The sequence below is a fragment of the Scatophagus argus genome, chromosome 20 (genome assembly GCF_020382885.2).
Source record: "Scatophagus argus isolate fScaArg1 chromosome 20, fScaArg1.pri, whole genome shotgun sequence".
Classification (NCBI taxonomy): Eukaryota; Metazoa; Chordata; class Actinopteri; family Scatophagidae; genus Scatophagus; species Scatophagus argus.
Window position 1 is genome coordinate 9,177,734 of NC_058512.1, and position 18,393 is coordinate 9,196,126.

Sequence of the window (18,393 nt, forward strand, 5' to 3'; positions counted from 1 at the left end):
ATCAGAGTACTCCTTTAGAAATTCAAAGAAAGGAGGCTACCTTTCTAAATTGGCACCATAATCTGGGACAGGAAAAATTCTTCCAGAAAAAGATTTAGCATGTCCAATAAATAACACGTCAAACGCTGTATGCCAAAATAACCAACAGGCTTTTCTTGATATTCTGACCCACAATTCTGTGTGAGGTGGAAGATGCATCGCATCAAGAGAATACAGACTGATGGCAGCTCATTGGCTGCATCCCAAATCACATACTTTGTCTTTGTACTTCAAATTTTGTGCTGTGGACTGCAACGGATGTATGAGCAAGAGGGTCAAAGTTCAAGACAACACTGAATGATGAAGTAGTACGTCCCAGCCGTATGCATGCTGCATGCAACACTATATACTTTCTACTGTTATATAAAGGGCTGCTGCAGTATGTATTTAAAGGATGTAAAGCCAACAGGAGATTTAAAGGAGAGTTCTACCAAGTTTTTTGTTTTAACACCACATTGATAAAGGAAGAAAAAACAAAAATCTACAGAACTGTCTAATTTTATTCCTTTCTATTGCAAGGATAACATCATAAATGTTGAATAAAAGACTGACTTACAATGATTATTATTAATACACCACATTAGCCCATAATTGCACACATTTCATTTTCTCTTTTCTCTTTGTTACACACAAACTTGCTGTGTCAGCTACGGGGCACACTCAAGGTCACCCCGAAACACGATCTGCATCCCCCGCACATTCCACAGGCTGTTTCTCAAACTACAAATGTACACTGACAGTCAGTGTGACACACACACACACACACTAGAAGTAATTATCAGTTACACAGTGAATTACTCCAGCTGGAGAACCTTCAGACTTGTCACCATCACTGGCTTTGCATTTTTTGGGCCCATCCACACTGGCCTCAGCTTTTCCAAATCTAACTGTGTTAGTGACAACAGTTCATCTCCTGACATCTTATGAATGTGCTTGTCCTCTGTGGCTGAACACTATCAGTGTGGTCTGTCATGATGATCAAATAAGGAGGATCTTTTTGTATCACAAGTTATTAATCAGTAAGAAATTTCGAATTTAACTAAAGCCAATTTGCTCCTTTTATGTGTAGTTTAATATCTGGAGGGTGTATTTGTTGAGTACTGAGGAAGCATTTATCTGAAACTGGGCTCCATGAAAACAGTAATTCATTTACCTCCTGACAAATATTCATATGATCCACAGCAACTCTGCATTTGCTCTGCGCTCTAAAGATAGAAGTGTGCTATCAAATTGCAATCAATAAATATAATATTACAATGTTGGGATTTGTTTCTCCATAGAAATATAACTGTAAATCAATGCAAAACAAATTCACTCACAGTGATAAGTTAGAAAACAAATGATTTTTCATGTGTAGGGAAAAAAAAGTGCTCCAATTAACTCTCTTTAACAAGAGCCGACTTCACAGCATAACATTTAATCCGTGAGCTGAGACATTCATACAGACTGTTCCTCACAGCCCGAGAACAGGACATGAGAGAAAAGGGGAGATAAGTTACTCCAGGTGGCCACGATAAATCACCTCCTCAAAGCAGACATCTTCCCCAGTGTCTTCAGAGCGCTCTCTGACCCTGAGGGGTCACAACCAACCTGCAAAGGGGCCATCCATCCTTCTCCACCCTGCCACCCTCCCTCTTAACCCCCTACAGGCTTCAAAGGCCTCTGCCACACTCACATGTGCACATATTATACACGTACACATACACACACACACACACACATCTGAGGAGCACATTCCACACTTCTCTGTGGCTACATCCACACCAGATCCTCCATTTCCACCACGCAGCTTCCAGCAACCTGTTCTGTGTTTACCGGCCGTGACCAGACCCGCCTTTGTTGAGGAATGTGATGGTCACTTTGAGGCTCCCACCAGCAGCAGCAATAATGCCACAACAAATTTATGGAGGAAGTCTTGTCTACTGCAGACCCTGCACCACATCGTACCCCCCAACCCCACCTTCAGATATACTAACTCAGTCGTCAGGGATTCACTCTGGTTGGAACAGAGTGAAAACCTTTCTTCTACACAGTGGTGTGAACGCGGCAGAGAGCTGCTAAATCCACAACAAAACACTCAAACCCAGAAAAGCTAATACACAGCAGTCATATGGACAAGAGAGACAAACATGGTGGAAAAACGTTTTCATAAATGCCAGAAAATCTTGTATATGTATGCATTAATAATAATTTTGCATAAGTCCTTAATGACATGTCTGGTTAAATAGTGGTTAATTGAAAATTAAATTAAACTAATTGAAAAAAGACATTCGGCAGGATATTCTTCTTAAATACATTACAGAAATATATATATATATATATATACGCATTTTCATTAATAACATGCATTTCCCAGAGAAATTAATCTCATAAGACTGGAAAAGATCCTCTCTGCATAAAAGCATGTCTTTAAAAGCAGATTATCTTTCCCCTTTCTTGCATATTTTCTTGTATGTTTTTAATGTTTCTGCGGATTTCCTTGTAAACTCCCAAATGACAAAGTACTTGACTCTAACAATAAAAGTGAAGCATTACGTTACATGAAGTACATCACACATGCAGAATGTTTATCTACACAGCAGCCAGACAGAATGCATGCATGCAGAGCTGGACAATTTGCTGCATCTTCAATTTCTGCAGACAACCAGACAAATGCACACACAGACTGACAGACACAGAACAGGTGTAGATGCTGGCATCTTCTGAACCCAAGGCTTTGCACTGACCGCAGTGTGTGTAAGTGTGTGTGCATGAATGTGGCACACCATCTCAATCCTTTATTCTCTTATTTATTCCCACTCCTTTAAAGTTCAACGTATTTTTTTTAAACATCATCTATCTATAATGCCCATGCACCTCAATTCATCTCACTGCTCCTCTGTATATACATGTGGCCTGCACTAGCTGGAAAAAGCCACAAGCCACAGACTAATGCTGGACTCCATTACAGGCATATTGAGATACGACAGCCATAGAGCCACCACATTATGTCATTTAACTCCACAATATTACCTCTGCCAAAAAAAGGGTAGGAGCTTCTGTTTTTACTCAAGGTTGTTCAAGGTCTCTATAAAACTTAAAACTTTTATGCTTAAAATTAATGAACCAATTCCACCCCACATAAGGACTGAATTAAATTTCAGTGTTGATATAATCTTGAATTTCCAGCACCATGTGCTTTTTTCTAGTTAATTAAAACTACAGCATTATAAGTACAAAATCATTATTCAGAAACTATTATTTTTATAGTTTTGAACTCGCACTCAATTGGTAACTTAAATACTCCCTACAAAAAGTAGTGCAAAGGAACAACTATTACATAAACACACAACTATTACACACAGTATATGCTCCCATGCCTGCCCGCTGGAGCAGCACATCTGCCTGGGGATCAAATTCTGTGTGGGGGGAACCGTATCCACATCCTGACAGGAAGCAGCACACAGAGGACTAGAGGAGCCTGGTCCTGCTGAGGACCAACTGCTGCCGTTTTGTACTTCTGGACCACCACATCACACTACGTGCTGACCTTACTCCACAACACTCAGCTCCACACAAATGTGTTCCAAAGAACCTTAAGTGTAGTAGAGGCCACAGAACATGAGGTAGTTTTGGAAACCTTTGAGGGATATATAGTTAGATTTTACCGTATGACACAATCTGACTTTTGTCTACAGTTTGTTATATAAACTGATTCAGTAAGAGCACAAAAAAGGCGTCCATCTCTTTTAAAGCTCTTGCATTACACATCTTGCACATCTTACTCTGGAACTGCATTCCTGTAACTATAAAACTTTCTCAATGACATATTTAAAGCACAAACTGCTCTTATACAACACTGCCACTAGCCTGTTTTTACTCTTTCCTAAATTCCAACTAGAAAGATCTGTATTTCAAGACAAATCTCGATAAAATTAGTTTAAACCCCCTCATTCTAATGTAAAAGGGGTGGAGCTACAAAAAAAAGAAAAGCGAATTGTTGTTGATCAAGATAAAACTAATACCCCCTCTGAATGCTCTTACAGAGACACACTCCTACAGAAACACGCTGACATTTTCAGATATTCAAAGATCGCTTTGAATGAAAACACTACACTTTGCACTTGCAAAGCAGCTCCTTAGAGAGTCCTGCTGTTTACACGTGGCTGTCCCAAAGACCACAGGACGATGGCTTTGGAGGTGTGAATTGAATGTGATATTGACCTTCTGTATTTTTCAGTCATGGGCTGATATTTAGAGTAATAGAGAAGGTTTAATATGTCTAAAGTGGCGTTAAAAAGGTGACGGAACACTGTGGGTGAGTGTATCTCCTCCTGGTAGTAATCTTGGGCAGGGTGGGGTGTATTTGGATGGAGGAAATTGGCCAAAACTAATACAATTTTCAAAGATTTAAAAAGACATTATCATCATCATATAACTGCACTGAATCTTTTTCGAATTTCCGCTGTAGTGCCAACGGAAGAACGAGGCAGGGCTCATCTAGTCTCTATGAACCTCACGAGCCCAAGGAAACAGGTGGCAAATTGACCATGCTACTTAGATTTATGGGTAACCTCCCACGTGTTTTACTCATTTGGGAGACCTTTAAAAGATCAGATCACAGATGAAACAGAATAAAGCAACTGGTGGCTCAAGTGCTGGTGAAAACAAGTGGACAGAGCAAGTTAAAAACTGAGGAAGCCTGAAGAGCTCTCATATGAAAGGACTGTTTCATTTCACCTGACAGAAACAAGCAGAAGCTTTGACTCCTGTCAGTTTGTGGTCACCGAGAAAAGAATGCGCCTCAGTGCTGCTCTTCTGAGATGATTCTGTCTGAATTTCAATCCATCTTCCCAAATCCTTCACATCTGCGTGACTCAGTGGACTAATATCAGATGAGAAGTTAAACACTTAGTTCAGTCTGCACCAATAAGAATAAGGGAAATTCTCTGAAGAAAAAATTCATGGTCAGCTGGGGTATTTCATGACCAACTGCGAAAGTTACAGCTAGCTCTGAACCACTCAGTCAGTATGGGATTTTGCAGCTGGTCTTTATTTTTGACACACTTCCAGCAAAGCATCTCTTTGTACAGGACACAAATCAAACCCCTGTTGTCCTCCACTGTGAGCTCTCAATATATTATATTTACCTGACTTTTTCATAGTTGCATCACCTGCTTATTAATCCTGCTTTACAAATTTCCAAAGAATTATCCAAAAATGTCTAAATAAACAACTTTGTAAATACACTGTAAAAGCTTCAGTCTGATTTTTTTTGACAACACCCTGAGAGATCTATATCAAATAACCACAAACACATAGAACACACACTTACAGTAAAAACAACAAAGCAACTTTGCATACACTATGAGTATTCTAAATGGATTATACCAAGAAGAGGCCATCAGGAGAGTATAAATAAGTTGCTAATTTAAAGAACTACACACACCATCTTTCAAATAATCTCAAACTAGTTTCACATGATGACATTTTCCAGACCATCTCTTAATGGCAATATTTGCCAACAGAGCAACACAGTGTGTTTGTGTGTGTGTGTGTGTGTGTGTGTGTGTGTGTGAGAGAGAGAGAGATAGAGAGCCCAGACGCTGGCTTTACAGCTTGACACCCAACTGTGTACTTAATAAGTGTTTGACAACTGCATATTTCTGCAAAGGTTAAGCTTGTCCACAGAAACCATTACAACTAATGATTATATTCTTTATCGGTTTATCCAGGAATGAATTTTCTATTGACCCAAGGTGACCTCTGCAAATGACTACTTTGACTAGTTCAAATGACTAGTCCAATCAAAAGATTTAATATCATATAAGAAAAAAAATTACTCAAATGACCATGAAAATTGTTGCAGATAAATTTTCTGTTCACTGACTAACTGATCAATTGTTTGGGCTCTAATAAAAGTCATAATCTATGTGTGACTGATCAACTTATGAAAATGGTTCAACTACCATTTTAGGATACCATAAAAGTATACTTTAACCAATACTTATATTGACCAACAATATCTCTCTCCTGTCTGTGATCAGAAACAGAACAAATGCTCAAGTGTCACCTTCTTGAGGCTGGGAGCTTTTTGACCCTCCCTGCCTGCTACAACCTTACAGGGCACCGTGACACTGTTGGCATTCATCGTAAAAGACAACTGGCTGTCCATCTTCAAACAATTCAAAACATGAACGGGGGTGCGGGTGGGGGGTTGGGAAGGGAGAGGAACGGGGCAGACAAATGCACACCCAGTTCTCATAGTAGCTCCTCTGGAGTTCATAATAGCTTTTTCTTATCAACCCCACAGGTTAAAAAATAGAAAACATCACAGCTTGGATGATCATTTCATTTTTCGTTCATTTCATTTTCTCCTATCCCAAGGCACTAATATAAATACCCAAAAAGAACATATCAACAGATTCAAAAACAAACTCTTTCGGTTTGCTTCTTACAGCTTTACATTACAGTTAAGCCAATAGGTGGCAAAATGAAAGCGATCGCACAAAGGCCTCGTCATCATCAGCCTCGGAGTGACTTACTGTCTACTCACCATGAGACCCACGGCTCAGTGATGCCAGTCCGGTCACCAGGAGAACAGCCTGCCAGGCCCATTCCTCAGGCAGCCACACCACCACCATCACGCCAGTGCCAAGCCCAGTCGCCCGCCTCCTTCAAATCCCTGAGGTGCAGCCACAACGAACACACCCGTGCAAAGAGGCAGAGGTGTGATACTGCGTTTTATGTCCTTCAGAGAAAGAGCGCCAATCCACGTCTCTCTCTCCCTCTGCACAAGTGTCTCTCTGTGAGTGACTGCCACTCTGCGCTCTCAGGAACTTCCCACAGCACACAGCAGCCCTGCAGCTTCCAGCACTGCTCCACACTGACAGCCTGGGAGACACAGACAGAGAAAGAAGAGGGGGAGAAAAGAGTGGGGAGGCGGGTGTTACTTAGTTGCTCTCTCACTGTGCTATTTGTCCAGCCCTTCCTATGACTGGTGCACTACAGTGGGAACAGCTGAGTATATCTGCATCTACATACAGCCTCTCTCTCTTTCACACACAGACACACATCACAGATTCTCACATCACTCATATACAAAGAGGAGAGCAAAAAAGAGGCAGGCAACAGGGTGTGAACTGGGGATGAATGAGGTGTGAAAAGCAGCAGTGAAAGCATTATGACTTATTGCCACAGGCGTACAAACACGCAGCATGCCAAGAGGGACACAGAAGCTGCAGTAAGAACGAAGTTGCATGAACTCAGAGGAGGACATGTCCACATATTTCGGTAAGAACACCTGGAATCGAATCCTTCAGGGCAATGAAGTGAAGGAGTCAACACCATTTATACATCCGGGTTTCTTCAGCAATTTATTTAGTGCTCTAAGGAAGTTTGCTGCCATTTTCCATAAATACATTTAACACAAAAAGCAAGAAAACAAATACATAAGTAGGGAGCCTGAGAAAAACTGTAGGAGTCAAGGTTCAACAATAAAGCACACTTAGAGGGATTTAAATCCCCTCAAATATAAGCTGGATGTAAAGGATGAAAGTAAACACTGCAACTAACCACCCTCTCCCACCTTAACACGTTCAAAAAGACTTGAAAATAATGAACACAGTATAAAAAATCCCAACCTCTCAACAACTCCAACGTAATGTGTGGAACTACAGCTGCAGGCACAGGTGTTGTGTGAATGGCAACGACAGAGCATTAATCTGTAACCAAGAGTCTGGTATTAAAGTTCAGATGTAGGCTGAATCGCGTCGAGTTCCTCATGTGAGTGTGTGTGTGAAAGGGTTGAAAACACAAACACTTGCAGAGCTGCAGGGATCAGGCCATCACACGTCAGGTGATTAGAGGTGATTAGAGCTCACACCTCCAGGCACCGCCACAACTTTGCAACTTCACCCTAATCCAAGGCACACGGACACATTTGCAAACATGTAGTACCTCCAAAAAAAAATGACAACAATAGCGACACATTCCACTGGTGAAAGATTAATGCCAGCTACAAGTTAAGAAGATTAAGTGAGCTATTAGACAGATTATACCAAGCCAACTATGGCACCTACACAAATCATAAACAAGTCAGAGATGGAGGAATATCCAGAGTCACATATGCAGGATCCTCGTGAGACTGAGAGAGATTCGTTATCCTCTCCAAATGGTTTGAGGGGGGCAAAAAAAGAAAAGGTCCTGGTGGTGTTAAAGCAATGATGGAGGAGGGCAAAACAACAACAACAACAGCAGCCAAATGGGCCTCTTCACCCCACACACCTGTCCCCTCCTAAAAATCTGACTGGGTGGGAACAGCAGCTCCCAGAAGCCACTGCTCCCCTCCTGTGCTCCACTGGCCCTATAGCTGTCACTCTCAATTTGTGCATTGCTGTGTATTACATGTGATAAGTCAGCCTATTCTGGAGCACGAGTGCATAGGGAGCAATGTGAAGGGGTCAGTGCACCTCGCACTCCCTTCTGTGCTCCATCAAACGCCCAGCGTGGAGCCTCCCCATATTCTCAGACAGCCCACTCAGCACACAGGGATGGGGGGTCCAGAGAAGCAAGTGGCTCTGTAGGTGGGGGTCACTCCACCACATAAAGGGGTTGAAAGTGGGGCAGACTGGTCGGAAAACTTGCTTTCAGTGGTATTAACTCTTCACTTCCCCTCTGATTTCTTCCCCTTCAGTTTCTTAGTTAGACTGCAGAGCTCATCTGTCATCACACACATAGCTACAGCGTGATTAATATCGCCTGAGAAATCTTCTGTCAGCACCTCAACCATTCTGTAAAATCACAGTGTTTGTTGCAGCTGGAATGAAAAATACTCAGATTAGACATGTAAGCACCACAACACAATTCAAAAGCTGCATTAATGGGGTACTCCACTAATTTCACACATTACGGTTCTAATCAACTTAGGGAAAACTACTTTATTTGTCAATGCAGGGGTTTAATTTCTTTTGTGGCTTTGGCCTAATGATTCAGTCTGGGTTTACTTGGCTTAGTCTTGAACTGAAAGCCTGTGTTACAAACTGGAGCATGCAATTTAACGGCCAAGGGCATTTACCAGGCAGGAGAAGTCTAACGCAAGATGCTGTTCACTAGCAAGCAGCACATCACAATATGGAATTTAAAAGTTTAATGGATGTAGATTGGAGGGTTAAAGGTGGAAGAAGCTGCTATACTTTATAGTACAAATCAGAGGCATTTTTGGTAATATAGGCTCCACTCCATTTGTTCAACAATTTTAATTATTGGCTTATTTGCAGATTATGATGTAATATTTTCAAGTAAAATAAAACTGTAGCGGGCAATTAAACCCCCTTTACCTGCCACAAAGTAAAAATGGTGAACACATTAAACACATTGAGAACTCCAGTCCAATAGTATATATTGTTCTGAAATGTACCATTATGCATGGTTTTGCACTTTTACTGAGGTAAACATTTCAATTGGCATGGCTTTTACTTGAAACCGAATATTTCCAAACTGTAGTATTCCAACATCCAAGTACAAGAGCACCACCTCTGCAGACGTGTTTCCACCTGAGCTGATTAGAGCCCTCACACATTTAACAGAATGAGAGGTGGGAGTGGTGTGTACCATATTCAAGAGAAAGGCACGAGGTGAGGAGGGAAGAGAGGATGAAGGGATGTGGGTAGCTGTCAGCAGAGAGAGGGAAGTCTTAGGGATGAAATAAGAACATAAATGCATAAAGGAAATCGCCAGTTAGTCAAGAAATCGAAGACGAAAAGAGCACAATGGGTTGACCAGGTATAAGACGATTGTCAGGTGATTAGATGTGTGGTTGCGGCGTGGCCCTACTTCCAAATCTAAGTTAGCTTAACATAATGCCTCTTCACTTTGAACATAATTAATATAAAACATATTTTTCCTTTCTTTCCTACCTCACCACAGTCAGAAAATATTGCACACAGTGTACTTCAATAAATCAAGCAACTTGTAAAGACAGCCTTTGTGCTGCACTTCTCACTTTGACATAATATAGTGGCCGACGAGTTTTGATTTGAGGGAGACTGGGAGAGAAGTGTGGGGAGTAGATTAGCTGTGAGATTACTTTCAATTTGTTTTGCAGACTCTGTATCACCAACATTCTGCCCCCTAGCAGTCAGAGATCAGTTAATGCAGCTTGGCTGTTTGTAATAATCTGTCTCCATTTCACGAGACAAACATTTTCTTATGAAATAGAGACCTTACAATAATACAAGGAGTACTGTTACAATGCACCATGAAAATGAACCACGTTTTTTATTTCAAGAAGGGACTTTAAGGGAGCAAACACACCTTTCATCGCACAGCAAGAAGAGTGGGATGGATGACTGTGAAAAATCACCACTAACCTGTGAAACAAAAAGCCATGGCAGACCACAGATGATGAAATTACTTCGGGCAGAGATGGAATGCGTATCATGAGCGATGTTCAAGCAGGGCCCAAACTGACCCTCCGCTCTGTGAAATTAGGAGGATTTTCAGCAGCTCAGCATTTAAACTGCTGTCATAGAATTTAGTTTATTAACCATGGCAACACAGCTGTCCCCCAGATGGTCCAATTGTGGTGCAAGAGTCAAAAACGCGTGACACCATCTTCATCACCCAGCTACACAAAAATTAGCTTCCTCTCCTCATTAAGTTGTAAGAAGCAACAATATCTTTTGAACCATGGAGCAGAAATAGCACAGCAACCATTAATTGGTTACTAATCATTTTTAAGACCGTTGTTTCCATCCAACCAACAGTCCAAAACCCAAAGATATTCAATGTACTGTGAAATACGACAGGAGGAACACAACAAATCCTCAGATTTATGAGATGGCGGAGGGAGCTTAATAAAAACAATGATTAAGGTATTATCATAACTGATTGAATATGAAAGGAACACAAAGGTAAATACAGTACAAAGGAAGTATGAGTTAAGCATGAGACTTAACTTAATGGAGAGTCTGCATATCCATATAAAAATAGACACCCAAGATATCAAACCGTATCTACATCCACCACTTTTATAAGAGCAATGTATTGTGAGATCCCCAGCAGAGTCTCAGCCCTCAAGGCAAAGAAAAGTCCTGATGAATATTCAAGATTTACACAATAGCAGGGCCAAATCACTTTGCTGTGACTGACGCTTTGAAGTCCCAAAGAATGCTGAGGGGGAAAGAAAAACGTCATTCATAGGGAGTGAAAAGGCTGTCACAGCAAGATTCGCCCTCCTTCCCCTCCCTCTGTCTGTCACGCTGTCTCATTCTCACTCCGTCCGTCTCACCATCTCTTTCTTTCATGATGTGACGATGTAGTGAGGTATCGAAAAACACTGAAACATGATCACTTGTGTTGAAACTTTTTTCCTGCCAATATTCATGTTCTTATATAGTAAATCATCTGGAAAAACACTGAACTGCACATCACTCGGCTTGAGTTTCAAACAGAAAATGAAACGTTCTTATAAGAATTCATCACTATTAAATTCATGATCCAACCTGTGTGATGGAAGAAAGCAATGCTTATGAACTCATACTTCTGTGTTCCCAACAACAGGGAGGTATCAACTATACTTGAATTTATAGCATTCAGACATGCAAAGGTAATAATTAAGTTTCTTACAACTGCACCGTTTCTATGAGACAGTTATCCGTTTCAGGCAGTAAATGTCAAAGCTTGTGATGCTCATAAATATTTCACTTAACACTTCTTCGAACCAGGCAACCAAACTTAATCCGAAAGCAGCAATTTGACACATTGTACAGAGAAACATAAAATGACAAAACGATTTGCACTTTTTTGGTTAATCCAGTGGATTACACACGCGACAAATCAAGTTGCTCAGTACAAAAATCTTGTAAATCCAATAATGCCTTAAAGTAGTCCAGCTCACGGATTTACAGGAGTGCCCACAACCCAAAACATTAAAAGGGATTAACAAATCCCTAACAGCAGACAAATCGCAGCCCAGCACATTATACATCATCCATCCTCCACTGGCTTCCTGCCCCATGACAGGTTCAAATCATACTCCTTGTGCTCCCCTATAAAGGCCACCATAGCCCACCATAGCCCACCAGAGGACACCTCCTACCAAACTGATCTTCTCGAGCACCGAAATGAATATTAGTTCAATCAACAACACCAAAAAATCCAGCCCATAAACCACAGTGTGGTTTTGCAGGATGCCATTTTTTAAAAAATCAGCAATTAGAGAAAAAGAAAAATGCAGTCGCCATTGACAGTAGCTTGGCTATATAAAAATGGAAGACTTATGCAAAAATGTGTCACACAAGCAACAATTCAACTGAGAATTCTCTCTGACCGATCAGTGGTTCACTATGCTTTCACCTTTTATTATTGTCTCAGATCCCTTGGAACGTTGGACTAAGGTGACATCAGGTGCTATCCATAACTTTGCCATTGGAAAAGAAAACAAAAAAAAGCTCCAAGCAAGTCGGGCCAAGTATACACACTTAGCTTAGCACTTAACAATTACTCAGACTGTAATTATACGCCACTTGTGTGGACTGTTTTGTAAGCTGCTAAACTATGCTTGTCATTTATTTCTCTCTCTGCTTTGTAATGCAGTATGCCAGTTCAGACAATTGTGCAGATGCAGTGTTGCACATTTTTACATCATCCTATTGCGTTGTTAGAAATTTGGTGAAATAACCCTGAAGTGATTCTTTCAATTCTACTGAGCATAGTATTGAACAGCTACAGCTGCGGCAAATCATAACAAAGTAGAAGCTAAGATATCAAGCTGGCTGCCAAGAACCTGATCAGATTTCCTCATAAAATATCCACTTCTCCTTTCACCCACTGATGTAGCTTCTTCATTGAGAACCTTCTGTGTGCAACCTCAAATCACTTGTAGGGACAATATTGTAATCTCTTTATATTTGACAACTAACACTGAAGCTAAACAATGCACAAGGCCCTTTCTATGGACCAAGTGGTTGGCTGCACCTGAAACACACCTGTGGCTCAGATTTCACCCATGATCACAGTGGTAACAAAACAGCCACACAACCTTACAGATGAATTCCATGTAAAGAAGTGTCTGTTTGCCTCTGAAAGTGCTGTTAAGAGGGTGTTGTGGGATTTTCCATGGCTGGGGAAATGACATGCACCAGGCCAAGAACAGCAGAATGAAATCCTTCCCCTCCTCTCTCTCTCTCAGTGTCTCTGACACTGAAGGTCACTGGGCCAGGTCTTGCTGGATCTCTACTGAGTAAGCCTTCTTGTTTTTGTCAGCAGACCTGGCTTCCAGTGAGCTGTACTTAAGTTAATTCCCTCACAACTCTGTTCCCATTCATTTTTTGGCCACTTGATCACTTTACTCTGGCATCTTACATAACAGTAATGCGCTCATATTGCACACGTACACCTACCAAAGGCAACATTTTGTTGAAATAAGACTGTGCAGCAGTGTGTAAACCTATAATTAATCATGTTGAATTGCTGCATAGACAAAGAACATTTTTATGGAGGAGAAAAACCATGTAAGCAATATTTCACATATCTGACATAACACAGTGTATTGTGGTTCAACAGAACACTTTTAAATACATTTTTTGCTCTGATCTACATTTAGAAACAGGTAAATTATCCTCCACAAAAGACAAAGCCTGTTGATGAAACTTTCATCAATAAAAATTTGGAAAGTTCACACCATCAATAGTAACTTGGTGAATGTTCCTCAGTATCGTGAGGAGGGGGGGCAAGTGCTAACAATTCAAAGTGAAAAATTAGAGGAGATTTTCTTAACATGCCCTTTGTGCGGCAGGAATTGGGAAACTGAGGCTCTTCTTGCCAAGTCAACCAGGAGCATTTAATGAAGGGATTGTTGCAGAGTGTCTGCTGGGCTGCATCGAGCAGACACTGCAAACCAAAGGGTCTAATTAAAGGGTTCTTCTGACGGTCAGACAAAGCAGACAGCAGGGGTCAAGACGCTGGCCCACAAACTGGCTGTGACCCTCACACCTGCCTGATTGCATTATACTGCAACATGTCTGCACACAGTGGACATGCTCACACCGACACATCATTACTGAACTGTTGCCTTACCACACACACTGATGCAGAAATAAGGAAAGAGACAAAGAAATACAGGTGGAAATGTAGGCAAGAGATCTATTTGAGCAATCTGGATAAATGCAGAAAGTTTGTGTCATGTGTCAGAGCAGAGCTGCTTCTTATATCTCAATATCCGTATGAACACACACATACGAAACAAAGATTAATCAGAAGCACAACAAAAAATCAAATGATGGGTAGACTAATAAAATTATGTGCATTACTTCTTTTTTCTGAAATATATTCATGGAGAGTGGTGTTTTGATTTAGTCACTAGTGTCTAATCCTTGACATTAACCACAATAAGTGAAGCCTGGCAGGCTGCTAAGGGGCCCCATATGCAAGTGTGTCAAAAGTTCATGCCCTCCTTGCAGTGTTCACACTGCAAAAACAAAAAGATTGCCTAGTGAGAGCTATGGCCCCACCACTAACAAGACAGAGTGCTACAGAGTGGCTCCACCTGTCTCTTGCCCCAATTAGTCCTGCTGGCTGCTGAAGTGCTAAATAACCAGCAGAGAGGGGAGTGATGGGACAGCAGCATTTCAAAGAAATGGAAAAAATGCAAGAAAAGCACAGAATATGTGCGTGCGTGTGTTCATTTGTCTGAGGACAATGGAGGATTAACAGAGATAATAAATTTGCTTTTCAAGTTTCAGTGTACAAGATAGCTTTTTTAGGAAAGAGGAGGAAGCATTACATTTAGGGGGAAGTTAAGATGCCTTAGACATGAGGCAAGTCACCCAGAGCACTTGCTTTCTTTAAGGTTCATGGGGAGGCTGCAATTATGGGAAAATGGTGGTGTATTTACCATATCACATGCTCTTTAACAAGCACTAATTGTGTGTGTGCACTAAGCTTGTAGGAATGTCATGCCAAAGCTGCAGAAAATGTTTAATGAAGAAAGCAGCTCAGAAGACATGTTTTTTGTCAAATTTGTCAAACATAGCATAAACTGGGAAGTTTGACCCAGAGATGACTGGGACAGACTAATGATGAACGAATGAATGAATGAATTTTAAGTGAATATACAGATTCCAACTGGTTGAAATGGTTGGAAGAGGGGTTTTATGTAAGGACAGGACAGAATGCTTCTAGTAGAATACAGATATGAGAAAATGAGAAGAAAACACAATAGCCCCTCATTATAAAGCAAAATACTAAGATTTCCCCCTTAATTATTCTCATCTGAATTAAAGTTGGCACTAAACTCCTGCTATCTTCCCAACTTTCATAACTGCATTTTCAGTCTCCGGCCATCAGAACAGCACGGCAGCCACACAAGATAAAGACAAAGTGATCCCCACACAGGTGGAAACACAAAGCTGTGCAGTGCAATCAACCAATCACAGCGTCAGCAATCTGATTGCTAACAAGGGCAGACAGGTGAACAGTCAGCCCCTTGACCAGCTGCAACATGTTAGTCCAATGCAGATTAACACATCTTAACAATGAAATACAACAAAACTGATCGACAAAATCACTTTGAGATTAAGCACAGCATTGTTGCACCTTTGTTGAAGTGTTCTGGGAATGAACACTGCCATTTAATGCTGTTCAACACTATAATCTGAAAGTTACAAATGAAACATCTCTTTAAAGAGATTCATCATGCTTCATAAATCACATTAATATTATCTCAAATTCACACAACACAAACTACGCAGGAAACAATCAGGGCAGTGCGTTAGGGTTAGGTTTGTAAGAGTAACAATTTTTTGTTTGTCCAGTAGGTTAGGGTTAGGGTTAGGGTTAGGGTTAGGGTTGGTTGCATGTACAGACAGCCTATCTGGTGAAATAAAAAGCCTGCATGTTAATCATCAGAGCTTTCTGCACACTAAATGTTTTTTAGGATACAACCCAACCTTGGAAAAAGCTATTGGGCCACATTTAAGCACCTCTCTACGGACTAGTTGAGACAGACAGGTGGGGTTTAAATAGCAAATTAACTGCCCATAGATGCCCCCAGAATGAATCTGTTCATTAAAACAGATGCCCCGAGCCATTGTGATTAATGGTGTTTGGACAAATTTAGTTTTACTGCTTTATAATTCAGAGGGAATTAATAGAAGGGTCTGGTCCACTGCCTCTGGTCAAACTACCTGCTCTGTGCTGTTGGACTGAGACTGAGAGGGAGTGCAGGGTGAGAGCAGGGACTGGGGGTGGGGGGGAGTCTTCTGTGCATACTTTCCATGTGCACCCACACCCCTCCCATGGATGTAGTGCTGAAAGCTCTTTTGTGTGTTTGTGAGTGGTGTGAAGGCTGCAGTGATACACCAAAGCTCTTTGACTGCATGGTCACAAGCAACATTTCACAAATTTACACCTGACTCGGAGGCTTCTTTGTCCGTTTGTTATCAGTCGCGAAAGCACATGAACATAAAAATCAAACTCAATTAAAGTGAAGATGCACTGAGGCTATAACCACTAACTCAGACAGCAATTGAAGATAATTGAACAAGGAGAGAGATGAAAATATACAATCACCATAATTGCCCCCTTTGCACAAGACTGCCACTTATCAAATTAAGTAAATGCCTAAATGAATAAATGAAATGAGGTGTTTTCTGACAGACAAAGACACACAGTATAGTCGTATGCATGAATTTCACAGCTGTTGAGGTCCTATTTCCATGCTGGACCAAATCAAGCATAGTGACCTTGTGCTAAAGTGGATTGTTTTCGATCTGCATGGGCTAATGCTACATTAGGCTGGAAGCACACTAAAGGTTCAAAGAGGGTTTCACACTGCAATTATGGAATCTTGGCATATTGTTGAAACTAAAGCATGCTTACTCAGGCAAGGACATAGTGGAGATCAAAGGTATTTTGTGTTACTTTCATGGCTCCAGTTTTGTTTCTTTTTAATCTACAACCAACTAATACAAATACAATTTTTATTTTTTTGGCACAGAAACAATCCCGGTGAAAAATTATCTGCACATAGCTACATTAATAGGTTTTTTTTTTCTGTCAGACAAAACTGTTTATATGATGTATGAGGGGTTTTCATTTTAGATGATTAAATTCTCCTAGCACTGCTTTGAGGGATGTGCTGTACATTTTAAAGCTACTGCCCAATTGTAAAATGACCTTTTCCAAGGTGAAAACCTTGGATAAAATCTTTTGCAATCGGTGCAACAATAAAAGTTTTATAATTTTCTACAAAGTTACACATAACACTAAGGTTGGGTAACAAGTTCGACTTATAGAGGACTATGTCACCCCTGGAACTGTTTCAAGTAACATTGGTAACTGGGGTGGGGAGGTGGGGGTTCAGTTTCTGACCGCACAATAACATCATCAGCATAAAGAAGAATCTTTACAAGTACACAACCACTGCTGGACAGCCACAACACTTCTGTCTGTATTTTTTAAGGGGACCCTAACCCCCCATCTCTCCTAGATGTGAATCATGGATTTTACAGAAACCAACAAAGATATTAACAATTAGTTGTTACTCTGCTCAACTTAGAGTGAAACATTGTTGATGATAATCAACATAAATAAAAATCTTTCTGTTGTTCATGTTCATCTTGTAGTCAGTAAGTGTCAATGGGCAACTTCAGGTGTAGATGTTCAAATGCTCTGCACTGCTTGTAAGTATGAAACCAAGTTACACTTCAGACTTGATCAAAGTTCATTAACAAGTCAGCAAACAAAAAATTCCCTTTATTCATTTTTTTGTGCAGTAATCCAACTTGTTGCTTTGCCTCCTTATGGCTTCCCCTCTTAATCCCCATCTCTAACACAAGCAGATATCTTTGTTTTCTTGCATGTAGATTTTGAGTGAGTATTAAATCATCTGCTCCCCTGGATGATGGAAAACCCAGGGACCCTGCATTCTTGGCAAGGAAACCCTGTCTCTGTTTGGCTGGCTGACCCCGAGCTCATTTGTCAATCAGGCACCTTTTCCCTTAATTAAGAGAAACAGTCCAGCAGCTGGGTTGAGTCTCAGCAGATACATGTAACTCAGTGGGAAAAGAAAATTAGTTCACAACACTCTGCTTCTCTGTCTGTATTCCTTCCTATTTATTTAGCCCCACACAATACACATGGTGAGAAAAAGTGACACCTGTGCTTTTAGTTTGATAATGAAAGATAATGAAATTGTCTTAGCGACTTTGAAACAATTTTTTTTAACAAAAACTACATTGAACCCTTTGATGTTGCAATGCATATTTCACAGTCCTGTTCCACAGATGAAAATAAATGTGTCTGTGGAGTGAAATTTATTATTATATGCACCACATTTGTTTTTGAGGTAAAAGAACGTTTTAAAAATTCCTT

The 18,393-nt window shown here is 40.7% G+C and overlaps 1 protein-coding gene across 2 annotated transcripts in view; it reads right to left on the reverse strand.

Moving 5' to 3' along the window:
• bmpr1bb (bone morphogenetic protein receptor, type IBb) overlaps nt 1-18,393 on the reverse strand; it is a 46,453-nt gene that overhangs the window by 8,679 nt on the left and 19,381 nt on the right. Inside the window, exon 4 of one of the 2 annotated variants that reach the window (XM_046375563.1) lies at nt 6,575-6,912. The exons of the other annotated variant lie outside the window; for it this stretch is intronic. Within the exon in view, the coding sequence (XP_046231519.1) occupies nt 6,575-6,662 (88 nt within the window). The 5' untranslated portion in view covers nt 6,663-6,912. The remainder of the gene's footprint in view (nt 1-6,574; nt 6,913-18,393) is intronic. 2 annotated transcript variants of the gene reach the window in all.